Here is a 26262-nt window from a genome sequence, read left to right on the forward strand (position 1 = left end):
AGACAAGCGCCCCTTTCGTTCTTCCTTTAGAAGCAGATTGCTGGTCGGTTGATTGGTCGTGTCGAGTTCAAGCACGGGCTCGAGTCGAGGCCATAGTCATTGGTGTGTGGATTCTCTCTCTAACCCGCAAGTTCAATGACTAGGTCTTTCGGGAGCGGCGATATTTAGGTAATATCGGATCCCAGGAGGCGACTATGGAGGGCGTGGCTAATACGGAATTGATAAGTAAATCGTCGGTGTGCGCGATCTCATTCCACAGCGGCTGTCCCGAGGGAGGTTAGGGGAAACAATGGCGGGCCCAGCACAGCAACGCGAGCGGCTCTGGTATTCTCGCTGTTTGCGCGGGTAACGGGTGTTAGTAGAAGAGAAAGATGATGAGTAAAAATATGAGTTAAAAAAAAAAAAAAAAGAGGGCCGGGTCGTCGGTCGAGGCCCAAGAATCGACTCGTTTTGTCAAGTCAAAGACGATGAAGAGGTGACAAGACCAGCAGTGATGGATCATTCAGCTGCTGCCCCCAGGAGCTGCTCCATCAAAGGTTTGGAGCCCGGCTGCTGCTTCTGTCAAGCAGAAATTGACAGAGAGGAATAAAAAGCACACATGAGAAAAAGGACCCCCGTCCAGTATGTATGAAAAAAGCCATTGCTCCATCCCCAAGGCTACTGACCCCCAAAAATGCGGTGAAAGCAACCAGATTTGTGTCGTCGGCTCGACCAGGGGTCTTCCCTTCCCGGTGTGGCCAAGGCTCCAAGGCCCGGGTGAGCCATCCCAAGCATGGAAGCCAAGTGTGTGTCGTTCGGGTTCTTTTGCACAATTATTTCATCCGCCACGACCTTCCCCGGGACGGACACAAAGGCGAGCGAATCCCTCTGCTCTGCTCCATGAATTCCCATGGCGACGGGTCATGATAGTGGGACCTCGTCGCGTGCCCTGGCTCATTGACGGCTCGTGCAGGTCTCCTTTGCTGGGGTCGTCCGGCGTGGGCGCAAGGCCGCGGATCCATCACCCATTCCCAAACTCTCCGTGAGCATGGTCCAGGCATGGTGGAGCGCAGCCTCATCAACAACACGCAGCACAGCACAGCACAGGCCAGGCCTCGAGATGGATGAAATGAAATGTCCGAATACGCACCACAACACCGCTCTCTGATGTAAACTTGCGTTGCACAAACCACATCTCCAAGAGCCTAAAAGCCAAGTCGTACACGCTAGTGCCGATGGCAGGCCAGTGCCAGCCTAGACGTGCCGAGCCCAGGCATGAAGCCGCAGCAAAAGCCGGCTAGAGAACGCCATGGGTAACGGTGCCGCGGTCACGTCCCCTTGTCCTCCGTCGGCCGGCGCTGCCTTGTGCTTTCTTATGAAAGGAAACAAGATGTCGGTAAGCAAAGCAAGCTGAGGATTCCATCCGACTCGACGAGACGCCCTCGATAGGGCATCAACCGGTGAGTCAAGCTGAATGTCGACTTTGAAGCCCAACCCTTTGGCTATCGACGATCCCAGTCGCCGAGATATGCCATCTGCCCACCGCGTTTTGATGGCCTCCTTTTGGCCATGACATCCATGACCGACCTACCTCCGACAAGTTGCTTTTGTGTACGTCGTAGTCGGCCAGCCCCCTTGGAAGCCGCCGTCGGCTCGCTACCTACCGGGCGGTTTCTCTTCTAACTGGTCAAGGTGGACGTACACATGACGCTACTGTACATGTGCGAGGACCGCAGTCAAGTCAATGTAATTTTCTAATGGCATCTTCTTGTGCGCTCGCATCTTGGCGGAAGTAGGGTTCCCAAAAGAGATGCAAGTCGTCGTGAGTGGGTGGCTCTTCAACTGCCGCACCGAGATGATAAATTCCCCGAAAATCCCGTCAGAGCTTTCGGGGAGTGGGCTTTCATCGGGAACAGGTAGCCGCATCCTTTCAACGTTGGGGGATCTGGTACGTAATTAGCAGACTCGGACTCGACTCGCCGGACTCGACTTGACTCGCTCAAGACCGGCTGTGAGAGCCTCTTCCGGCAGGACTCGAGAAATTGCCTTGGATGTCCGGAACGAAACTGTTTTTGCTAGGTTGCCAAGACCAGTTGCCCTCCCTGCCATCGGTCAAACCAGAGCCCTGGCATTACTGTACATGACAAGCCCAGCCGGTCTACGGCGTTGCCAATTAGACCTCAAGCCCTCCCCGGGGGGCGGCGCCCGGAGACGACGTCAGGCCCCTTGTCCAGCCTCGTCTAGACGCCATCACAGACGTTTGCTTCTTCTCCTTCTTCTCCTGGGACCCAGAAGGCCCGTCTTGCGATCGAGATGGCTTCCTGTCAACCCTAGTCCCTCAGTCATGGCAATGGCCCCCCTGCCCCCCAAGTTGAGCCATCACCGTGTCGCCGGGTTCGATCTCTAACCTTCTGCCGAGCGAACAGGGTCCAGTGTTAGTTAGCTCAACAGGGAGTTTTCTCGGGTTTCGACCATTTCAGTCCAAGCCTGAAAACTCTGTTTCCCGGGGTTACTCTCCTGCCCCTCGGTTCACCGGTCTTGAGGCAGTGCCATCCATGAAGGCATGGCATACTGGAGACGTCGGCCCTACTGGACGCTGCTGCGGTCGTCAAGGGAGGCAATCGAGGCTAAACAGCAACGCTTCTCATAGATCCAATGTCTTGGTGATCCCCTGTGGGGTTGCATTTCCTTCGTCATCGTCCACTGAACAATGTGCCCCGCGATAAGCACCGCCGAGCTCGCCCTCTTCCCCTCAGTGATCTGCAGGCACGCAGACAACGGTCATGTCAATTGAGACCACGCGCATTTCTCAACGACCTCTGCCTCTTAGCGCCTTCCCTTGAGACACACATGGTGGGCGTCTGGGGGCAACTTTGGGGGGCCTCCGAGCTAGGAGCTCTGAAAGAGACCTGGGCAGCCGCCGCGGCACTCGCGCGGGAGAGCATTCTTCCCCTGCCTTGACCGGCTGGTGATGCAGTATTTGCCGATCTTCATCCCACGTAGGGACCGGCACGGGCTTCTGTCACCGTGTCTCGTGTTCCATGGTGTTGGGCATGACTTATCAAGGAGCGCGGCAGTCTCGGGCTGTTGGTCACAGGGCTGTTGTGGGAGCTGGCCTGGGCCATTCTACCTGGAGTCCCGTCGAGGCGCAGTCTAATGCAGCTCCCCTCATGATGGCCCTGAGGCATGATGATGGAGATGCATGAATATGACGATGGCGGTGATAAGCCCTCCCCTCTTCAGCGGCCAAGTTAGGCTATCGACAATCCCGCCAAGCTGCATCCACAAATCCCATCAATCCCTTTTGGGAGTCGCTCGCCTTCTTCTCTGATTCTCAATGGCTACAACGTTGCAGTTGCATGCGGGCCCACGTCTGTCTGATGAGCCTGATGTCTGTTGCCTACCAACGCTCTCGAGACAAGTGCCGGTCCGGCGAATAGTTCAGCGGCTAATCAAGTGGTTCAACTGCAACTCTGTTGTTATTGATGGATGGATAGTTGTGTCAATGCCTATGAGCTGCCACTTTAGTACTCTTCTCCTACCAATCCAAGCCCTGGCGCGCGGGTACTTTAACCGCAACGTCTCATCACAGCCAGTTGATCTATTCACAACATTCCGGCCCGTTAGCCCCAGATATCCTTTCTCTTCCAAGGCTTGATCCTTGCCTTGGGCTCCCAAGAAAAACTCCCCGCTTGTTCCGGTTGCCGGTTCCAGTGCTAATGTTGCACTGATCACAATATGGCGTCCGTCACGTGTCGTATTTCTCTGAGCCTCCACCTCCACACAACTCCATCACGGATGGATGTCTCCTCTCCTCCACCTGCGCCTGTCTCCCATCTCCAATATCTCACCGCCCAATGCGAGCCGCTGTGAGCTGCAGCGAGAATGCATCCCAGGACCAGTCCCAGCCACAGCCAAGCCGCCTCAGCCTGAATGCGCCCTGCGACATTTGCCCCTCGTTCGTTCGTCCTCAGCTCTGAGCATGGCGGCCCCTCGCTGAACAAATTGGGCTGGCTCTTCCTCTCACCTTGGCCCCTCGGCGATGCTCACTGGAAATGAGGTGCCCCAGTCAACGGGCGCGCGCGCGTGGAGCGGCCGCATGAGCTCCTCCATGCCTGGGCTTGTTACAGGTCACATTGCTGTCGAGAGCTTTGCCAACCAGAACCCCTGCTGCGTCCTCCGGCTGCTTGGAACCCAGATTGCGCTCGGCTCATCGTCTCGGATTTGCTGGGTTCGCTACGCTACGATCGGGCACTTCATCATCAATCCCTCGCAGAACTTGCAGCACCAGGCTGGTTCGGTGCGGCCTAATAATTACACCCATGCTGCCCATCCGCAAGGAGCGATTCGTATCTCGAAGCAAGGGAAGGATTGCGGTGACTTCAGGAATTATTCCAGGGCAAATATTGGTCCATTTATTCCATTTGGTGCGATAACTGCCTGTGGATGGTGAAGCTTCATCAGTGCTCCTCTGATGAGCCCATCCTGCAACCCAAAAGCACCTCACCTTGACAGTGTCACGAGCATGTGTGGCATAGTATCGACATAGTGTTCATTACTCTCACTCGTCCAGTTGGTCTTGTTTCATGCTCCTCATCATTGGACCAACTAACGTAGTTGTGCGCGGCCCGTCCCTCGGCCGACTCGCCGTTTGACCAGCTGACCTCCATCTTTCGGCTCCAAGCCGACCAGTCTCCCTCTGACAGCATCCATCAAAGGGCCTCGACCGTCCCCTCATGTCCAGCTGGACCTCTGGGATGGTTTCCCGCTACACTAGAGACTGTGGGAGCCTGAGCAATGTAACGCCAGCACCTCGCTGATGGGGAGATTTGCCCTCAATGCCGACAACCATGTTCCTCGCCCAGCATGAGTATGCTCTGATGATGGCTGGCCTCGAGATCTCTGGATGCGTGGCTCACCGACTTGCCCTCTTGAGGTTAGCATGTCGCCGCATCTTCAAGGGTTCCAGCAGAGTGGTGCGATTTCCGCATATGCCATCGTGAGGCTGGCTCTCTGGCTCAAGCGCCAAGGATCTAATGGCGCATCCCTCTGGCGCCGGGCTTCATCTTGACCACAGCCGCCGAGGCCTGTGGGAGAGAGACATCGGAGGTCACGGTCAGCTTACGGAGCAGAGACGCGCATCCTTTTTATTGTCACCCAGCCCTTGGCCAGGTACAGTGTGCTACTACCTACTTGCGTCCATGCCGGCATACCCCGTATTAGTGTCTATCGCTATAGCTCTATGAACACTCATCCCTCCCGACCTCAGCCACCCACTGCGGTGCTAAGAAACCCATGCTCGCTAAATCGAAATCATCATATCCCATTCTGCTCGGTGGCAAAAAGATCCGCGTTCACCAGTCTCGCAACATATTCAGGGATCTTCCTGTTCCCTTAGCGCGGACATACGGCGCCATGGTCGAATAGCAACACCAGAGCCAAGGATACAGCTCAGAAGCCGGCGACTCGGAGCTTGTGCCCCTCTCTGGTGACCCTCAAACCCCTCTCGCCCTCGTCTCAGCTCTTCGTCCGAGGGCGAAGGGTTGAGGGCGAGCAACGACGAAACTGTCGATCACTGCAACTGTGCCGGCGCACAGCACCTCAACTCCTCGCACAGCTCGCCACAAATCAGCTGGCACTCCTCCTCGCCTCGCTGCTGTCGACACCTCAAGGTGTCCAAGCTTGCGTCGATCGCCGTTGCCTGAGTGTCTGTTGCGCCGTCCGTCATGGTCACGGGGGGGCCAGCCAGTACCTCTGGCTGCAGGGCTGCCGAGTGAATGCCGTACGCGTGGAGGCACTCCATGATGATCCTCGCCTTGTCCGAAAAGCTCTTGACGGTTCTACCGTCAACGACTATATGGGCAGATGCGATGGATTTGTGCTGATCTAGTCGCCAGATGTGTAACTCGTGAACCGACTCGATCCCTGGGATCTGGACACTGTCAGTTCTGACCAAGCAACTCTTCCCATCGACCTACCTTTTCAATGTCATGCTTGACATCTTCGAGGCTGATTCCACCAGGTGCAATCTGCAGCAGGATGGCGCCGCTGTTCCTGACCAATGGAATCGCCGACAGGAAGATCATGACTGCGATAAAGACCCCGACTGCAGGATCGGCGTAGTATCGGCCCTCCCCCTCGACCTTCCAGATGATTAGGGCTGCTATGATGACACCAAGGTTGTTGACAGCGTCTCCCAGGATGTGGATAAAGACCCCCATCATGCCAAGGTCTCTGCCCGGCGACATCACTGCCACGGATGTGTGCTTGTGCTCGTGATGGCTACTCGTGCTCTGCTATAGTTAGCAGTTGACAACTCATAAAGTGTGTCAAGAGAATACGCACCGGCGTCAAGCGCGCCTCGGTCTTGCTAGCTGCATCGTTAGCCAGCGTCCCAGCAACCTCATGGAGTCGCCCATGAGGAGGGCAGTGCTGTTCTTCGTGCCCATGTCCCTGTCCGCCGTGCTCATGGTCGTGTTCTGAAACCTCGAGGTCAGCAACTCAAGCGTTTCTCTCAAGATGGGGGCGGGGCGTTGTTCTCTCACCGTGGAGGAAACTCAAGACCAACATGTTGAGAGCCAACCCGACGCTTCCGACTATCAGGATGAGCTGAGGGTTCTGCACGTCTAGTCTTGTCAGCCTCATCTTTGTCTCATGCCATGCATGCATGCTTGATAAGGGGTGACTCACGGGTGAGATCGATGAATCGCTCAACGGCCTGCACCAGGATACTGACGCTCAGCGCCACGAGGAAGACGCCGTTGAAGAAGGCGCCCAGCAGAGTAGCCCGCTGCCATCCATACGTATACTCTTGCGGTGCTGGCTCAGGTCGTTCTTGTATCTATACTTGCCTTAGTTGTATGTTTCCATTCAGGTTGGTAGACATCAACGAACCAGCAATGCAACCAGGGCAACTATGATGCCTATCAAGTCGGAAAGCTAGGGTCATCAGTATCTGTGCCTCTACTTTGTCTATTGAGTTGCATACATAGTGGAAGGCATCAGCGACTAGAGCGAGAGAGCATGTATAAAAGCCGACTGTTGAGTTTGTCAGTCAGGGGGTCCGGGAACGTGTTGGTTTAACGGACCAGCCAGTTCTGCGACAAAGAATGAGAAAGCGATGCATATCGTGGCCATAAGCCGATGCTTTCGAGAGACTTTCATGACCAACCCCTGAGGTCTTAGTGATAGTATAGCCAGTAGGTAGGTTGATTTTGTTGATATATTAAGTTCCGATATGTTGATTTCGGTATTGATTCCTTTTGATATTGGTAATATCCGTATGGAAGAAACAACTGGTAAGGGGCTGCTTCTGCCTCACGAGAATCGCACCTGAAGAAAGCCTCGTTCCCGGCCTTTTAAGCAACCACAGCCTCAGAATGATTCTGATGGCCTGACCGGTGCGCGTACGAGGACTGAGTCTTACGCGAGGAGTCATGGAATCCAAGCGAAGCATCCCCCATCGGCTCGAGATTGCAAACGACGGTGATTTGGTATAGAGCGGGAGCAATGGCAAAGTGAATACGGGCAAAGGACTTTGTAGAATCATATTAACCTCTTCACGAGAAGTAGAGTCAGAGGGTGAGACGCGAAGGGACAAATATGTTTATCAGGGTTATTGTCGGGCAGGGCATGTCGCTAGCCGGCCGGGACGATGCCGCTGCATTTGCCGAACCGAGCGACAGTGACGGTGACGGTGACACCTATTTCTGTCCGAATCTGGCATGCCGTGCAGGAACCCTGGAGTTTAGTGTTTCCCAATCCCCAGGCCATCAAGGTGGCGGTTCGTCCGTGTATTGGGGATGTTGAAACATGTTCACCATGGCGGTGACTCCGTATATAAGGGGGCGAACTGGTCACTCACTGACTTTTGAGGAGACGTGACAGCTAGATCTCATTGTGATGACTTGAAAGATGCTCCGTTACTACGGTTCAGTTGCAATTGCTCAAGTGATAGCCGGCAGGTGTAGGTCAGTGTCTAATTGCCATGTAACATCAAGGTCCAGATGTAGGGCTCTGGTCCAACGTGGACCACGTCACACGGCATTTTGGCGCAGGATCTTGATTAAGAGACTAATGGGGACTTTTCGACTGATTAAGAAGCTGAGATACTCGTGAATCCTTCTCTGTGAAGCTATATCAGGTTCTTTTCCCTTCCTGACTACGAGGCTTGGTGTCACGCCTACCCTACTCCATCTTGGCGTACGATATTAAACAACCTCTCGTGCAACACGTTGCTCCCAAAACGGCACCAGCTTGGGTATAAGCGAAGGATATGCCATTGTACCTTGGCCGTGGGCTATCCGTTCATTCTTGGTGCAGTCCGCTTTCAATCCCCAACCCAACCCCCCACGAGGTCTAGGGCCGTAAATCCTCCCGTACTCGTCAACTGAAGGAATCTGAGGACATTGGTGCGCGTCACCAAAAAGAGGCCATGCACGCTGACGGTTAAGCCGAATGTAGGCGTTGCAATGCCATGATATCCAACGTCTTCTGATGTTGTTGGGGGAGAGGGGAGGGTTGACGTTGGTCGCATCGATGTGAGGAGGTCTTTGAAGTACCTCCTTATTGAAATTGACAAGAAACCTGACAAACTCGTCGCTACTGGATGTAAGAGCTGTGGTAAGAAGATCAAAGCCGGCTGTCGCCATTAGAGACACTACCCGATCGCTCCAGCCAGGATCACCCAAATGATGGAGGTCTTCAGATTCGTTATCGGGACTGCAGTCGGGGAATCTGCCCATGCCACTCGAGGGCGCGTTCTCGTACTCTGGATACTCTCCGGCGGCAGGAACGGGAGCTCGTACCTGATCCGCAATGAGAGCGCCATACATGGCGAGGACGTATTCGCGAACACACGGGAGCAACTGTAGCGCGGTTTCATCTGGCTCCCTTTCCTCGTATCTGTATATGGTGTCCCAATACCAGTAGCAAAAAGGGTCATTCTCGTCAAATGGATACGCATCAAGCGGATATCCCCCGGCCAATACATAACGATCCAGCCCTTCATCATGTTGGGTGTCTGACTCGCCACCGACCGGACCATAAATCTTGTATAGAAGTTCGTGTCTGAGGAACGCCTGAAGTATTTTCCGGCGATCAGCATGTCCAAGAGAAGTCCCGTCAAACTTATTAACGTCTTGTTGAAGCTGTATCTTAGTTGGATTTTAAGAGAGGTGAGGGTGAGACCAAGGTGGGAGTCGACGGTAGGCCCGTGGAAGATAACGACTGGTCGCTTTGGAGAGATAATCTCCAATGTAGAGCCACATCTGGCGACACAAATTATGAAGGTGGAGCATTGTAGGAATGTCGCGCGTATCTGGATGAAAGGGATCCGAAACTTCTTTGGCGCCCCATTTGCGAAGGTGGCCATCGATGGCAGCCACTCTTTGCTGTGCATCGACAGTGGTCGCTGTAGCATCTGGCCTTGGGAATTTGAGAATGGCTAAGGCGTCTTGCAAGATGTCTCCATTGAGATCGCCATCTCTGAGGACGTGTCGGTGTACGATTGACGCCCTGGACTCCCGAAACTGCTCGAGAAGAGCTCGAGATGCCTGGGCAGCCACCACAACTTCGGCAAGGCTGTCTAGTGAGACGAGGAGGTTGAAGCGAAGATCCTGAGGCGACTTTCTGAATGGATCCATTTTGACTGCTAACAATTATATTATGGGAGAAGCAAAGGATGGGCTCTGCGATTGTGAGGGATGCGGGAGAAGAGTGTGGCTGATGCTCGAGCATTGGAAGTTGTTGATCAACATTGAACAGCTTGGGAAGCCGCAAATCAACGACTATACACCTCAAGCATTAGCACTGAAGCTTGAAGGCCCAGTAGCCAGTTCAACAAGGGATATAGCCATGTGGTCATGCTGACCGTTATGGCCTTGCTAACTCTCGCTATAAGAGTGATGGAAGTCGCAACACACAAAGAGTAATTGCTTCAGTAGGTAGGTAGCTAAAGCTTCTGATGTACCTGTATTAGAGAATAGACGTCTGCGTACTGACTTGATGGATATTTGATATCCACTATACCCATAACCGAAATACTGGTGCCACGATAAAAGGGGAGAAGAAGTATTCTACAAAGGACTTTATAAAGTCTCTACTCTCTCTTATGCCTCTTTTGGCCCAGCTTAAGGTTAAAATTCTGCCATGATGATATTACTTGCAGAAGAGGATTTGCTAAGGGTAGTCTGATTTGCCTGTTACGTAGGTAATGAGATAGAATCCGCCCCATGTGTCTTGACAGGCACCGTTTGCGTTGATTTCCCATCTTCATTCACACTCGTCCTTCGCAAAGTCAGTCTCGCCTCACTGAAGGAGCCATGAGAACATTCAATCGGTAACCTGCACACACAAATTTCTCGATTTCGACCTCGAGGAGTTTGACCGGTCCCTTGAGTGCCCGAATTTCGAAAGTGAGAGCCTGCCCAGCTCGGCAGTCGGATCATTTTGGGCCAATTCCAGCAAGCAGGCTCGGCTACAGGAAGACGACAACAATATTTCCCTAATCGCAAACCACTCGGGTCCAGCTAGTTGCCTTTCCTAGTCGTCTCTGGCCAAGACCTTACGAGGAAAACAACTCAGAGACGCCACTTTGAGGATCTGATGAGTTGGCTGCCTGCACAAGCAAAGCACGTCTGACCGCGTCCGGTTGGAGTCAGGTGACCTCAGTCATAAAGGCACAGACAAACAAGACTGACGATAAACCTCAATCCGACTCACATCACTCACATGGCTTCCAGGAACCTTTGACTCCAACTTGATATTCAGCTATTCAAAGTCAACTAGACGCACCAATCATCTTTCACAGCGATGGCTTTCCGATGATGCCGCCACAAGGTAGCTACCAAATATGGAAGGCGGTGAAGATGCCCCATCCTTCAAGCTCGATTCTGCCGCGACAGGCGACCTCAGCTCGCGATCGCCTCTCATGCAGATGCAGTGCCGACGATATCCACTTGCGACTTGGACGACGCTGCATTAGCTATCAGCCCCGCGATCGGCTCCGTCGACCGAGCCAATCTTCCGCGACCAACATGCGAGCAACGGGATCGTACCCTTTCCTGTCGAACCCACCCAAGTAGAAAGCGACCACCCGATCCCATGTCCCGAAATGGCAGCACGAGGAATCCGGTCCCGCGCAAGGGACCGCATTGGAGTCATCTTCGACAATTCAGCAGGTCCAGCTTAGACCGCACCCATACCGAGCCCTTGACCTCGCCCACAAGCGTTTCGACCCATTCCACCATCAAGGAAGAGAAGCGCACGAGGCTAGAACGTCGATGCACGGTCACGGTTAATGAGGGGTACGCCAAGGATGAGGTCCTGCTCAACTTCGACCTCGTGGGCGGCGATATTAGACCTGGCACGTTGATGTGCATCTCGACGGTCAAGGATGACGCGCGGAAGCCTTCCACTGGGCATGGTTCTAGCAGCAAGCAGAGCCAGGACCAGAATTCCGGTGCCAAAGGAGGATCGACATGTCAGAACGGAGATAGCGCCGGCTTCAAATACGTCTTTGTCGCAAAAGATATGCCCAAAGATATGAAGGCACGGCAGCATGACGTGGAGGTCTATGTCTTGAAGCACATTGCGGATGCGTTCGGGATGAAGAAGGGCTCCCAGGTTCTCCTGACGGTGGTACGAAGTACATCTCCTGATTGACTGCACAGTGCTAACTAGAAGCGAAAGGTTGATGCCAAGAACCCAGCTACCGAGGCTTCTCACGTTGAATTATCGTTCAAGGACCAATACTTGTCGAGATCGGACATTTGGAGAATGACGGTCGGGGAATTGACGGGAAGAACCGTCTACAAAGGCCAATCCATCTTGTTCATGGGCACTATCAAAGCTCAGATTACCGCTATTTATGTCGACGGCCGGAGAACGCATTCTGCCTTCTTCACTCGTGACACACGACCAATCTTCCGGAGTGAATCGGCCAGATACGTGCTCTTCATCCAGATGGCCAGGGAAATGTGGGAGTTTGACTCGGAAAGCTCCGGTGCCATCATGTTCAACAAGGTCGTCAACGGCTTTCTGCCCGCGCTGTTCAAGAGGTGGGCGATGCTAAAGGCAAAACATCTGGTCAGCATCGTGCTCTTCGCGCGCGTAGAGTACGATACCGGGTTGACAGCCGAGTTTGACAACCTCGAAGGGGACTACTACACGGGCATTCAACCCTCCGGGCCCCGCCGGCCGTACAAGGACTTCTATCGTGTGGTTGTGAGCGAGATGAGCAGTGGAGAGTGGACAAAGATTCTGCACCAGTTGAAGATGGAGTTCAACTTTTTCCGTCGAGACATTAGTCTACATCACCACAAACTCGTCGCGCAAGCAGAGACCGAGGGGTCACATACGATCCCCAGAGACACCCCTTCGACAAGAGTCAAGGCAGAGTCGACCTTCTCGATGTATGGCAACCTCTTGGAAGCGATCAACTTGGCCTCGTCCCAGTTCGCACACGACCACATCGACAGAGATCTCACCAGGACAGGTATTTCTATTGTAATTATCAGTCCTGGCCCTGGTGTTTTTGAAGTCGACTATGAAACTCTACGAAGGACGACTGAGGCGTTGGTTGGCAACGGTATCGGCATCGATTTGATCTGCATGCCCAAGATGCCTTTGCACTCGGTGCCTCTCTTCAAGTATCGTAACCCGCAGTATTCCGAGGAGCACGGCCACCACCCTCATTCTGGTCTATCAAGATCGTTTCATAGTCGTGACAGCACGCCAAATCACCCTACGCCCGTCATCGGCAGTTATCAGTCCCTGGCAGAATCCTTCTCCCCATCTAAGAGCATGAGTCTTTCCCGCCGCCCTGACCCTCTCATGTCCATGGCGACGAGCGATGAATGGTGCTATGCCCTGCCTCAATGGCTGCATGTTTCTTTCTGGACCGGAGCGTCTGATGAAGCCTTGTCCTACGAGGGCATCGCTCTATCAGTATCCAACAAAGTTGAACAGGATGATGAAGACGAGTTCAACATTCGGTGCCGCATGTATGCTTTGCAAATGAGAAGCATTCTCGAGACTAATGAGATCGAGACGACACCTCTGCAGGTCGACACTCATTTCCCTGCCAACATCACAGAGCCACCATCGGCGCAAAAGTTTCGTCAGACGGGCATCAACGATACCGTCTACATCCCCAACAAGCGTGCTCCCGAGGCCCTGTTTGACTATGTATACGGCTTTCAAAGATTCGTCCCAGACAGACTCGCACGGCCTGGCGAGAAGTCTCTGTGGAAGCAGCTTCAGGAATTCGATGATTACAGAGCCAAGATTTCGAGTAATCGAAGGCACCATCATTCGTCACGACACGCCAAAGATTTGGATGAGATGACACGGAGACAGCTGGCCGAGGACTCGGGGCTCTATGGGACCTCCTTACCTGAGAAGAAGCCAGCCATACTAGGTTCCTCAACAAGAAAGCTGTCGATGAATATGGTGGACGCCGACAAACCATCCCCTGCAGCCATCAAGAAAGCCGAGTCAACTCCCAAAGCTTCCAAGCCAACAACGGTGGCGAAGCAACCAAAGTTGATGCGGCAGATCAGCCTTGGTCAACGGGGATTTGGTATCGCTGCCCCTAAAGCTGTGATTGCAGAGATCAAAGCTGAAACCGTCAATGCCTCTGGTACCTCATCCGCAGAGACGAGACAGCCATCAACACCTCGTATGCGCCCAGAGCTGCGTCCCAGCTCGCCTCAGACTATTACAAGCCAGTCTTCGACATTGTCTACGCAGAAGTATCGGCTGGATGCACCTGACACCATCATTGAGGGAGTGCCAATGACGCCAAGTATTCCTATTCTTAAGAGGAACAACTCTGGTATCCTCGACACTGCTGCAACACAGCTGAGGACTGCCTCCTCCATGATGATCTCCTCACCTTTCAACAACCGGCATCAGAAGCGGGAAGATGATCGTGATCTGAGGTTTTCGGACGCCCTGCGAGCTGATGATGCTCAGAAGGTCTATACCAACAAGCTGCGTGCTGGTGCTGTCTTAGATCTGCCGACTACTCTGTCTCCTACCACGGCCATCACCCCTTGGTTAACGCTGTTGAACCCATCCAACCCAGAGAGTCTCCTGATTGACGATAGCATCTTGTACAGCAGATGGCAGCACGTGTATCCTCAGATCAGCCAGATGAAGGTCCAGAAGTGGAAGGCCCTCTGCTGTCCTGCCTCTGTACCGTTGACGACTGAATACTTTCCCTCAAAGGCTCAGTTTGACACGGAGTATCATCGACACCCGTATACTCTTGACCAAAATGCCGATGATGACCTGGCCGAGGAGCCCAAGACGCGCCAGGAGTTTATCCAGGAGCTCATCAGTCTGCGATTCACTCAAGGCTTCCAGGTCGTGGTTGGCCCAGCAGTTGCACGGGCTTTTGGACAAAACCTCATCAAGATTGGTGACATCTTCTCGCGGGATCAGCGCTTAGAGGATGGCACCAGCATCTTCATGTCGGTTGGTAATACCATTCATCAGCTCTCATGCGTGAACGGCACCGAGGTTGAGGTCAACATCTTTATGCGGAAGCCAATAGACACGTCCATCACCTGTCAGGGCTTCTCGCCAATCTACAAGCCCGCCATCCGAACTCTGCTAGACGATTGCTACGAAGCACGAGAGATCGACATCCTCACGCCCCGGCCAGAGCGCAACTGGAACATGATTGATTCGTATATTGCTGGCCATCATGATGAGATGATGGATAGCTTGCGCTTCTGGCGTGCAAGGTTCGTCCTCATTCCTGTGTCGCGCAAGGACGTCCCATTGCCCAAGACACAAGGCGGAGACAACGCCGAGGAGGTCCGTATCGAGGGAATCAAGCGTCTCGCACAGTCTTGGCAGAAGTATCGTTACATTCCTCCATCAGAGCGGCGGTATCATTCAATTGGCCATCGCCGTAAGCGGGATCCCAATCCCCTGGACATTGTCTACAAGACTGAGGATCCCTCGGTTGTCATTGCTGCCGAGCTCGAGACCCTTCCTCTCTTTGAAGGCCTTGACGGCATCGGCCGCAAGGGACAGCTTGTATCAAGCAAGGAACGTTTCAAGAAGTCCAACTTGAACTTGTCTGCGCTTGCGGAGGCCATGCAGCAGCCGGTCGAGAATGGAGGCGTCAGGTTGCAGAATCGAAGGTGGCATCTCCGTCTTCACTATGCCTGCTTCATCGGCTCCGACATGGTGACGTGGCTGCTCGACAACTTTGAGGACCTTGAGACTCGAGAAGATGCTGAGGCTCTGGGCAACGCCCTGATGGCGACGGACGAGGCCAAGGCTGGCACCCAGAAGAGCGAGAAGGACAAGGGAATTTTCGTCCACGTCGAGAAGAGACACCAGTTCCGCGATGGCAACTACTTTTACCAGATCGCCAGCGAGTTTGCCAAGGCCCATACGGGATGGTTCAACACGAGAAGGGCTGGAGTTCCTCCCACGCCGATCCTTGAGCCTACGAACCGAGATTCGCCTCGGGCTTTGATGTCAGCTCGTCCAACCTCAATTCACGAGGAGGGTTCTCCTGCGTCGACATCAACCACGCCGACTCTCCCTCTGTCTCACAACGGCAAACGGCCTAAAGTGGTGCTGAGCAAGGTCATCAAGTACGACGTGGATCATCGCAAGCGATCATTCAGACCTGAGAGGATTGACCTGCACTATGACCGTCTTCACAACCCAGACAGCTGCTACCACATCCGAATAGACTGGATGAACGTGACTACGAAGCTAGTTGAGGACGCAGTCGAGAGCTGGGCTCGAGAGGCTAGCCAATACGGCCTACGTCTTGTCGAGGTGCCCATCAAGGAGGCATGCACCATCACGGAAACTAATCCTTTCCGGAGACCCTTCCGTCTCAAGCTGGCAGCACATCCTCCAGACCAGAAGCCTGAAACGTACTTTGACCCCAACTCTCTGGGCCCGACAACCTCTCCGACTAGGCACTTTTACCAGACAGCCATCCTCAAAAAGTTCGACTTTGTCCTCGACATGGAGGCGGGATCCAACTTCCCCGGCAACGTCGATGTGAGCTACTCTTGGGGCAAGCCCGACTTCAAGTATAGTCAGTACATCCACCGGAGCGGCACGCTCCTGGCCGAGATCACCGACGAGGGCGACTTGCTGTTCTTGGCGAATCGTCTATACAGCAACCGACCCGCAAACCCGCGAGACAAGGAGATCCGGGCCGCTGACCCCCTGGTTGAACGCGGAGGAGGCCGCATGTCAGCATTCGGCCCTTACAGCGCCTACGGCATCCCTGAGTCGACAACCATGGCGTCCCCCTTGCTCAAACCGACTCACTACTATCACTCTCCGGCGCTCAAGCCCGTGGACCAGCCGACCAAGGCGGTCCCGGTCTCGGCCCCGGACCCGGAACTCATCAAGATTGAGATCGAGGAGTTCTGCCGCGACGCCGCCGCCCTCGAGGCGTTTTACCGTGAGGCTATGGAGAAGAACCAAGCAGTCCAGGGCACGCCCGCAACTGCCGCAGTCCCCACTGTGCTCGAAGCTGTGCCTGAAGCCAGCATCCCGACTCTTGGCCTGCCGCCCGGCGTGCTCGGGGGCAACGATGGCGCACCCACCAAGCGGCTCAACAGTCCCATGTCCTTTTTGCGAAGGAGCAGCGTGCAGTATGACGGCGGATCGAGTCTGAGCGGGCGATAAGCCTGTTCGACAGGATATAATCATGAAAAATTAGCGACGTTTGTATGTCAGTTGGACCTTGCGATAATGTTTATGAATGGCTTGAGAGGGCAAGGTCCTTTGCTTTCCATGTAGATGAAGCCGTCATGTAGATATCAGCATGTACTTTTGTCTAGGTATTGTACTCAGGATACATAGAATCTTCATTCTTGTCACTTGGTGTCAATAGTCTTGAAGCATGAGTAAACCAAGTTGGTGTAATTTATTGAAACCTCCAAACTCCAATTCCCAGACTCTTGATTCTGTATACAAATGACGCCGTGTAAGGACTGCTCCATATTCTTACTAAAAGAGACTATTCTGAACGTATATGTTGATGAACTTGGTTCAATACCAAGGGGTAGGTATGTATATGTATATGTATCGGCTCTTCGAGAAGATGTAATAAAATAAAAGAGACTTATTCATCAGAGTGGGTGGGATACCCTAGATTCTTGTCAGCAATCGGGATAACTCAAACTTGGCGGGTTAGACTTACACCATGAACAGGTTGCAATAATGGCATAGAGGCAGATCAGCAACCAGCCCTCTAGCCAATGACTCTTGCCATCGGCAATGAGATAGTTGGTAAGCAACACAGCCACAAACATGACAGCGACCTGGAACAGGTCAAAGCTGAGGTTCATGCTCTCCTCGCCCATGCCCCATCCAATGATGACCAGCAGTGGGATCAGGAACAGGGCAACTTGCATGCTCGAACCAACAGCAACACCAATGGCCAGGTCCATCTTGTCCTTGATGGCCACGGTCACGGCCGTGGCGTGCTCGGCAGCGTTTCCGACAATGGGGAGGAGGATCAGACCGACAAACTCCTCCGAGACACCACCATCCTTTGTCACGGCGTCGATCGAGTCCACCATGAATTCAGCGCACAGGGCGATCAGGACGGTAGCAAAGGTGAGCGTAGCCACGGCGACCCAGAAGTGCAATTGCGGCTCCTCTTCCTCGTCCTCCTCACCCTCCAGTCTCTCAGGGTTCATAATCATCTCGGTCAGGCGCTCGTTCTCATCGCGACCAGCCATGCCACCACCGACCAAGGCGCCGGGGACCATGAGCCCCTGACGGATACCGCTTGAGGCAGGACCACCGCGAGACCAGGGCTTCGCTGCAACCTTTTGACTCTCCTCGGCGAAGACGCTCTGGTGTGTCTTGAGCTGGAAGATGAGATAGGCGCCATAGACAACAAGCAGAATAACAGCAGTGCCACGGGAGAGATCAGCAACAGCCTTCTCGGGGGTCTCGCTGGCCCAGTCAAAGACGGTAGGGACAATGACAGACGCGACAGCGAGGGCAAGCAGCGAAGCCGCTGTCTGAGCCACCGTCTCGTTGAAGTATTGCTGCTGTCTCCTCAAACCACCAAAGAAGAAGCAGAAGCCCATTACAAGCAGCAGGTTCGAGAGGATAGAGCCGACGAGCGAGGTCTGCACAATGATGACCTTTCCGTCTACAAGCGCGAGGATAGCAACGATGAGCTCGACGGCGTTGCCAAATGTGGCATTGATCAGACCACCCAGAACCTCACCGGTTCGCAGAGCAATCTCTTCGGTAGCGAAGCTGAGAATGGCGGCAAGGGGGATGATGGCGATAAAGTTGACGACGAAAACGGCGATGCGGTTGACGCTGTGAACGTAGTTGAGGGCGATACCGACGGGGGCAGCGACGAGGAGGATGTTGATCCATGAGTTGAGAAAGGTGCGCTGGAGCTGGTTCGCGACGGTAAAGGGCTCCTTGGGTTGGACATTGCGGAAGAGCTTGTTAGACTCTTGCTTCTGGAGCTTCTTTCTCCTCTCCTGGTAGTCAGCATTGTTGTTCGCGCTGTCGTCAATGGCTCCTCGAGAGTCTTCGGGCTTTCTGTTTCGCAGGCTGCTGTCCCCTACGAGAGAGCGCTGAGAGACGGGAATGTCATCAACAGGAGAGCTTCCGCTTAGCCTCTCCCTGTCAGCCTCGTCTCCTTCTCTGCTCCGCTTCGTCTCAGCCATGGTCTCCGCTGTAGACCATTCCCTCGCAGGCCCGCTGCGTCCAGGCTCTGTACTGGCGTGTGCCAACTTCTCGCCTAGGTTGTCATTGTTCTGTTGTTGCTCGAGACGGCCGGCGTCCGAGAGAGCGCGTTCTCGACGATCCCAGGCGACGTGACGGAAAGGATTCCAAGACTGGTCGGTGCTGCTACGGCTGAGCGTGTGCGCCTGGCGCTTAATGTTGAAGTGATTGACTGTGACCATTGACGCGAGGGGCGAGAAGATTAGTTAAAGGAATACACGGCAGGCGGTGGATGGGTGACGAAGGAGGATGGAAGAGAGAGAAGGAGCGAGTGGATGTCGATCGAAGGATGGATGGAAGGTGCAAGTGTAAAAGGATGAAAGTTCAGTGCTAGGAAAACTGGAACCACCTCATGATTCAGGGTCCTTACATGAAGACATCGCCAAGACTTTGTTCTTGGGGATTCTGGCCCAAAAAAAAAAGAGGATATGTTGCTTTCGGTTCCAATGCCAAGAGTCGAGAGCCAAGAGCCAAGAACTGGGGGCACCCTTTTTGAATTCTTTTCGACGCCTTCAAGCCAAGTCAAAAGCCAGGTTTTTGTTGATACAAAACATAGGTACATATAAATGAGGTCACCCACCGGGTCCCTCCCTTATTTCCCTGGCGAGTGGCTAATTAACACGTCAAGGATGTAACAGGTTGCCTCCCCTTCATTGGATGCCACGAGTCCCAGAGGCCTCCTCCTGCCTTGAATCTTTTTCCCTGAATCGAGCCTGGTCTAGGGCGCTTCGCGGCCTCTATCGACACTGCGCCATGATTCTGTGCTGGAATCACTTGTCGACTGCTGACGACGGCCATGATGCACTGCCAGCTGGTCTCTCACTGCAGTAAGCGAAGCGAGAGCGCCTAGGGGAAAGCCCATCATCGTCTCGACTAAAGCCCATCAAGTGATTTGCAGTCGTTGCTGGGGCCCTGACTGGGGATGGTTGCTTGACATGCCTGATCCCTGCAAGTGTGAATGCCAAGACGGCCAAGAAATGCCGAGAGATCTGCTGCTCATTTCTTGGCGATCTCCTCTAGGCTCTAGAACGTCACTTTTATGAATTTTATGCATCTTATCCTACTTATGCTCATCCAACACCCGTGTCTTATTCCCATCTCCAACCTCGTCTCTCGTCATTCGACCTCACGCTGGATTCAAGCTTCACTCAGTCTAAACCATCTTTGGCCGTGTACCTCTTAAGCTTAAGTAAATACATGATACACACTTTTCATCGCTTCCCGTTAACTTGGCCTCAAAAAGGTGAGCTACATGATCCGTGGATATGAGCTCAGGTATCATCAAATCGCAAATCCCTATTGAGCTCCGAAAACGCCCATTCTCCCTTGACTTGACTGCTTGATTCCAGTTCAAGATCCCTCCAGACCCCAATGGTGTATTCCCGACCTCGTCATCCCCGCAAAGCCACTGTACCATCCATGCTTGCTTGCTTGCTAAATTCTCTCGCCTGCTGCAGAGTCAGTCCAGGCCGCTGTAAAAACGCCTCTCCATCACATCTCCGTCCGATGCACCACTCAAAAAATCAGCCCAAATAATGCCATGCCCTAGTATCCCATGCCAAATGCCTTGCGCCTCGTTCTTTAAAACCAGTCCCCGTCAAGGTCCGCTTCAACATCGTGCTCGACGCTCTCTCGGTTCTTGCGAGGTCGGCCCCGTTTTCGAGGCTGTGAGCTCGACCGCGCCCGTTTCTTGCGTCCTCCTGGTGTCGACCCGCCCTTCCGCTTACGTCCTCTATCCGCCATCACATCGCCCTCCTCGTCCTCGTCCGCGCTGGGAGTCGCCGGCTCCAGGTCCATCTCGCCAGCGTCTTCTGCCACCTTGAGGTCTTTGTCAACGTTGAGGAGCTCCACAAACGCCGAGCATGTTTTGATCATGTGCTCTTGGTCCTGGAGGCCCTTCATCAGAGACTCAATCTCGTCCCAGACCTTGTCTCCATGCAAACCTTGCACCTTGACAGGAGACTTGTTCAGATCTTTGGCCAGTGCCTTGACCTTGGTGTCCTGTCGCTTGAGGCCCATGCCGAAAAGGCGACGAATAAATGTTCGCACCTCCCACATGGACAACAGGATAATTGCCGCCGTTGTAAGCTGCCGAAGACGGACTGGCTCGACTGTCAACGCAAATGCTGGCGCTGGTGGAACTGATGGTTGGCCGTCAACAGGTGCCGAGACCGAAATGGAATCCGCTGTAGAAAACCCAGGGGGTCCATCTGGAGCCGACGGTGGCTGGTCGACATCCATCCGGACGTTGAACACTTCCGACTCAATGGCTTGAGCCACCGGGGCACCCGTGCTGGTTAGAATCTTCTCCATCGCGTTAACCGTGGTCTGCAGCTCTCCCATCGTTTGATACTCGAAGTATGCCAGATTCTCAATGATGAATCGTGCATAGACCATCTGCGTTGGGATGTCGCCTGACATGTCCAGTTTGGCCAGTTCAAAGTCCACCTGTCCGCAGAGCTTGTCCAAGAAGCGCTGGCGGTTCTTCATCTTGCTTATCTTGAGCGTTTCCATCAAGTAGTGCAACTTGGACTGGAATGGGTTCGTGGTAGCGCCATGTGGCTCCCCAACAACGTCTCGCTGGTAAGCAAAGGCGGACTGAACTGCCTTGACATACTCTCGTTCCAGCACCGTCTCATGTTTCTCGTGCAGAGACCGGTGCTCTTCCCACGCCAACTCGGCAATCTTGCGGTTCGAAGACGTTTCGAGTGTTATCAGGGTCACGCCGGTTTCCTTGGGATGAGTCAAGCCCTGTCGGTTGATGCTTCCTAGGACCTCCATGGCGAGAAACGCATGTTCATCCTGGCTTGAGAGCGCAATGCGTGTGATGTCCTTCAAGAATCTCTGCGTAGTGGCACTGGCCACATCATCATAGCTGGTTCCTCCCATGACTGTCAACTCCTTCTTCTTGCCTGATGGGGCTTGTCCTGCCGTCTCGGACCGCTTCTCCTCGATAATGAGGAATTCTCTGAATGATCTGAGGATCGCATTCTCAAGGCTGGGTACCTGCTCGTCAAAGACCTGCTGGAATGCCGTATAGACCTTGGGGATGACATAGTTGCGCGGCCAGGACTGGCAAGCCAACCCGATTGCGTCGAGGGCTGGTCTGCGACTGTCCAGGGGCTGCGAAGGGGCGGTGAACGGCGCCAGTGTGTCGATAGCCAGTCTTGCGACTGAGCCCCCCGGCCATTTGGGGAATTTCTTCTTGAACGGTCCCGGGCAGTTGTCTAGGTCGCAGTGCTTTGCAATCATGCCAATGACAAGGCAGTATGCGTTGAGATACAGGCTGGTTTTTTCATCCAACTTGCCCATGCTACGCAGACGCTGCAGTCCCGCAAGACTAGATGCCATGGCATTTGCCAGGGGCTCAAACACGTTTAGCAACTCGCAGACGACCAAGGTGCAGGCGATCAAATCATCCAGGGGTGCCCGCAAGTTGAGTTTGCCGACCGCACCTAGCAGCAACTTGCGAACTTCCAGCAGAAAGTCGGAATGGACAGTCGAGAGTGTGGGAAGCACTCGCCGATAGATAACTGTCACACTTCGGAAAGCGGTCAACTCCTCGGGCTTGGCGAAGCTTGCCAGATGTGGCTTCAAGAGGCGAATTTGTTCAAAGTTGAAGAGCTTGGGGTCCGCATTAGCAAAAATCGTAAGCACGTTCAATGCATCACGTCCAGAGGGGACGGTGGAATCGTCCGAGTCCAGGTTGTCAATGAGCCCAAACATGTTGGCCACGAGTTTGGAGCAGACAGAGAATGGTCCCTGCAGAGATTTGTCCTTTGGTCTGAGAATGGACCTAAAGACCTTGTCGAGTGTCTCAGACAGCATTCCCGAGTTGACTGTCTGTATCACGAGGGACACGTGCTCGGTGAGCGAGGTCTGGTAGACAGCGGTCCCATCGTCTCGATAAAAGGGGGCAAACCAAACCTCTTCGATAACTTGACGGGCAAGATCGCACACGCTTTCATCAGGATCGTGCACTCGGCGGAGCAAGCCGTTTGCAATCAAGCTTCGTAGAGCCCTGCTGTGATTGCGAAGATAGATATCACGGGCAAGCTTCATGGCGCGCTTCCTCACACCGACGCCGGAGTCTTGAAAGCGGTTGACAACTACCTCTGTCAAAGTGTCTTCAAGGGCAGGCCGCATGGTCATGCAGTTGCCAAGCAAGCCGAGGGCAGAGTCTCGAACTTGTGTTGACGTGTCGCCAGCACACTCCAAAATCTTGTTGAGAACGTTTGAATTAACGTCCAGGATGGACGGATCTGTCTCGAGCACCTGGTTGACACTCTTCAAACTCTTGCTCCGCACTGTGGCTTGATCGGTTCCCATCGAACGGAGTAGAATGTTGAGGATCTTGTCATAGGCCTCGCAGAATGGCGATCGTAGCAAAATGATCGAGTAGGCGAGCTTGGCCTGGTTCGCTGAGACTGACTTGAAGGTGTACTCGTTGACAAGCCAGCGACGATCCTCGATCATCATTCTCAGTCTGTACCCCAGGCGCCCGAGTTCCTCATCTCGCTCATCGTCGCCCTCTTGGTATGAGTCGTAACCGTTGTGAACTTGGGATGCCCAACCTGTAACCAGAAACGAGATGGCACTCAGCAGGTGAGGATCATCGTGGCACCGACCCTGAAGGGATTCGAGGGTTGCTCGGTAGGGACCGGCCCAAGCGACAATTTGCTCCACCCTGGTCCTCTGCTCCCTGGCTTGAGTCGCAAGATCGGCAAGATAGCGAGATAGGTCATCCGCGTCATTGCCTTCGGAAGAGCTTACCAATCTCTTGACGTGAGATCGAAGTCGAGAGATTGCGGCACTGCAGCCACCCAACAACTCCAAAGCCATGTTCTTTGCTGGGGCTGCCGTTTTTGGGCCTTCAAATTGCTGCACCATCATGAATACCAAAAGACGAAGAAGAAGCTCAGCTGACGGCCAATCAGGCAGGTCGAGGCAGGTGGTGAAGTCCTCGACAAAGAGATCAAGCAAGTTTCGATAGGGGGAATCGCCCGACTTGGTGGAGCTGATGGCACGCGAAACCATAAAGTTGATCACGTAGCTTGCGTTGCGCTGCGCAGTGTCCAGGAGCGGAGCAACCGAAGTCTCGAGATCTTTAATAGAGACCGCATGCTGTCTCGCGCCTTGCTCCTCACTTTTAATCGAGGACACGAAGCGTTTGCTTTCAGGAGGAAGATTCTCGTCGTCATCTTCTTCTTCTTCTTCCTCGCCATTGATGTTTCGCATCAACTTGTTGCGATTGCGCTCGTTGCTGTTGTTTACTCGCCCCGAGCTGGCTTGAACCAATCTCATGATCAGAGCCGAGACTGGCTGAATACTGCCTCCATCAGAAAGCTTGAACTGCCGAGCACTCTGCTTGCCGACCGGCAACTTCTCAAGAGAAGTAAGAATCTCGTCAATGATGCCTTGGCGCTGCTGGGGCTTGATCAGAAAGATTTGGCAGAGCATGTCCATCGCCACGGAGCGTAGTCCGTCGAATTTCTGAACACCAACAACGGAATCCTTTTCGAAATAGGCGTTGTCCATAAAGATAAGTCGTGATGCAGTGAACTCAAGCGAATTGATGACGGTGTCTGAAAGCTCAATCTTTGTGACGAGCTCTGCCAGCAAGGCGAAGAGCTTCTGGCAACCCAAGAAGATGGTCGCAATGGGTTTCTTGTTCTTGGAAAAGGCCTTGAAGGCAGTTGCAGCAGAGCCAGATGGACGGAGCTCCACCAACAGCATCACAATGTCTTCTGTGACCTTTCTGAAAATGTCGACACTGCGTTGAATGACGGTCTCCGAGTAGAGTTGCTTGTCGTCTCTGCCCCCCGAGAGGATGCGAAGGCATGTTCGAGCCGACTTCAACATCGTCTCCACATCTGCAAGCTGTTGCACCCAGGTGTTGACCTCGTCCTCGGACCAACTATCGTCAACTCGCATTTCCCAGTCTTCGACCTGCTTCAAGCTCGCTTCACTCAGCTTCATAATCTGCATCAAATGCTCGACCGGAACGCGGTCAAAGCACCTCAGAGAGATGGTCTTTTGAATTGCGCCATGCATCTTCTGTTGCGTAGAGGCGGTCATAGCGACCTCTTGATCTTGAGACACCGAGACGATATGATCATAGCCGGGTTCCATCGAAAGCACTCTATGCACCGAGGTGAAGACTGAACGGACAAGCTTGTCGAGCGTGTCCAATGCCGCCTCGCTCCGTTGACGCTGGTCAAGACTCTCGCCAATTAGATCTTGGCTGTCGGAGTACTCTTGTTGGTTTCCCTTCCGCACCGATAGATGATGCGGATCGTCTGGTCGCTCCTCCACTTCGAGATACTCATCATGATTGATATTCGTGATGGGAAGTTCGATACGGAATGCTGGGTTCTGACCAGCTTCAGGGGTGGGCTGAAGTGGTTTAGCCGACAGCTGTGGTTGCGTTTGCATCTGCTGCGGGTACTGTTGTGCTTGATGCAGATGTCGCGACTGAACAGGAGCGGGAACCTCTTGCTGGGTGAGGTTGCTGACATCAACGTACGCGGATGGATCGAACTGTCTCTTAGACGGTATGGCAACCTCGATCCTAACGGAGTTGGACCTATGGGCCTGAGAGCTTTGAGCTGGGTGCGAGGGTTGAGGAGTAGTCGGCGCGTTAAGTGAGGTATGAGCCAGTTTGGGGGTCGGATGGCCTTTCGGATGTCCGTTCGGTTGCTTCGATTCGGGTACGGTCGACTTTGACGCTTTGTAATAGGATCCTATGCCTACTTTCTCAACGATCGTCTTCGAAATCGGCGACAGGTCATCGATCAGGCCCTTGCCGGTTGGCGGAGCTGAGGACGTTCTCGAGACGGCGCAAAACTTGCTGTTCATAGTCAGCATGGATATCAAAATGCGCGGCAGTTGTTCCCTTACTAGCGAGTTCTCTGGCCTGGCTTAATGTCCTGCAGAACATGGTCGACGACTTGTTTGACGTTTCGCGGCATATGGGGCTGCCCAGCGATCTCTCTGTTCAGGGTGTTGAACTCTTGGGCTTGGAACAAGTCGGATAAGGGTAACGAGACAGAGCCTGAGCCCAGAGTCGGATCGGGGATTATATCTGCACAAAGTGAGAAGGAGTTCGTCCAAGGATAATGTTGTGGTGGCTAACCGGAAATGAATGGGATAGTCGAGGTCTGTGGTGAATAAGGAAGCGACTCCTGTAGCGTGAACGGGCGCGAGATGGAAGGATTGGGGTTCGTAGTCCCCTGATGGGCAAACAGCCCATTTTGGGGGCCGCCATGGCTATTTGGCTGCATATTGTTCATCCTCGCACGGCTCGGGAAGGCGAATCATCACATAGTTCGCAGGGAAGAAGCAAACGGATGACGCTGCATCGATAGGTAGGTCGGGGTGAATTGGAGATATGCGCTGCAGGGCGCGAAATCGTTGAAGCAGCCTTCAGGATTTTTCATTCGAGTGAGGTGCTGCCCCGGGTCGTGGTTTGTGCAAATGAATGTCGGTCAAAGCATTGTTGACCCGTTGAAGAAAAGTAGCCGGCGA

General features: G+C 53.7%; 5 protein-coding genes across 5 annotated transcripts; 1 reads left to right on the forward strand and 4 right to left on the reverse strand.

Moving 5' to 3' along the window:
* Positions 1 to 5551: 5551 nt before the first annotated feature.
* On the reverse strand, positions 5552 to 7116 carry NCS54_00261800 (Hypothetical protein; the record flags this gene model as incomplete). The annotated part of the gene is made up of 8 exons (XM_053148213.1): positions 5552 to 5911; positions 5958 to 6272; positions 6325 to 6458; positions 6525 to 6605; positions 6670 to 6820; positions 6874 to 6918; positions 6968 to 7017; positions 7068 to 7116. The coding sequence occupies 8 exons, from the start codon at positions 7114 to 7116 to the stop codon at positions 5552 to 5554; spliced, it is 1185 nt and encodes a 394-aa protein (XP_053004188.1).
* Positions 7117 to 9146: 2030 nt separating this feature from the next.
* On the reverse strand, positions 9147 to 9623 carry NCS54_00261900 (Hypothetical protein; the record flags this gene model as incomplete). The annotated part of the gene is made up of 1 exon (XM_053148214.1): positions 9147 to 9623. One exon carries the CDS (start codon positions 9621 to 9623, stop codon positions 9147 to 9149), a length of 477 nt encoding a protein of 158 aa, XP_053004189.1.
* A 1459-nt stretch (positions 9624 to 11082) lies between these two features.
* On the forward strand, positions 11083 to 16659 carry NCS54_00262000 (Vacuolar membrane-associated protein IML1; the record flags this gene model as incomplete). The annotated part of the gene is made up of 2 exons (XM_053148215.1): positions 11083 to 11619; positions 11662 to 16659. The coding sequence occupies 2 exons, from the start codon at positions 11083 to 11085 to the stop codon at positions 16657 to 16659; spliced, it is 5535 nt and encodes a 1844-aa protein (XP_053004190.1).
* A 439-nt stretch (positions 16660 to 17098) lies between these two features.
* On the reverse strand, positions 17099 to 18917 carry NCS54_00262100 (Hypothetical protein; the record flags this gene model as incomplete). The annotated part of the gene is made up of 2 exons (XM_053148216.1): positions 17099 to 17124; positions 17177 to 18917. The coding sequence occupies 2 exons, from the start codon at positions 18915 to 18917 to the stop codon at positions 17099 to 17101; spliced, it is 1767 nt and encodes a 588-aa protein (XP_053004191.1).
* Positions 18918 to 20316: 1399 nt separating this feature from the next.
* On the reverse strand, positions 20317 to 26027 carry NCS54_00262200 (Sister chromatid cohesion protein; the record flags this gene model as incomplete). The annotated part of the gene is made up of 3 exons (XM_053148217.1): positions 20317 to 25585; positions 25636 to 25819; positions 25871 to 26027. 3 exons carry the CDS (start codon positions 26025 to 26027, stop codon positions 20317 to 20319), a joined length of 5610 nt encoding a protein of 1869 aa, XP_053004192.1.
* Between the last annotated feature and the right edge of the window lie 235 nt (positions 26028 to 26262).

Source organism: Fusarium falciforme, chromosome 2 (assembly GCF_026873545.1).
Source record: "Fusarium falciforme chromosome 2, complete sequence".
Classification (NCBI taxonomy): Eukaryota; Fungi; Ascomycota; class Sordariomycetes; order Hypocreales; family Nectriaceae; genus Fusarium; species Fusarium falciforme.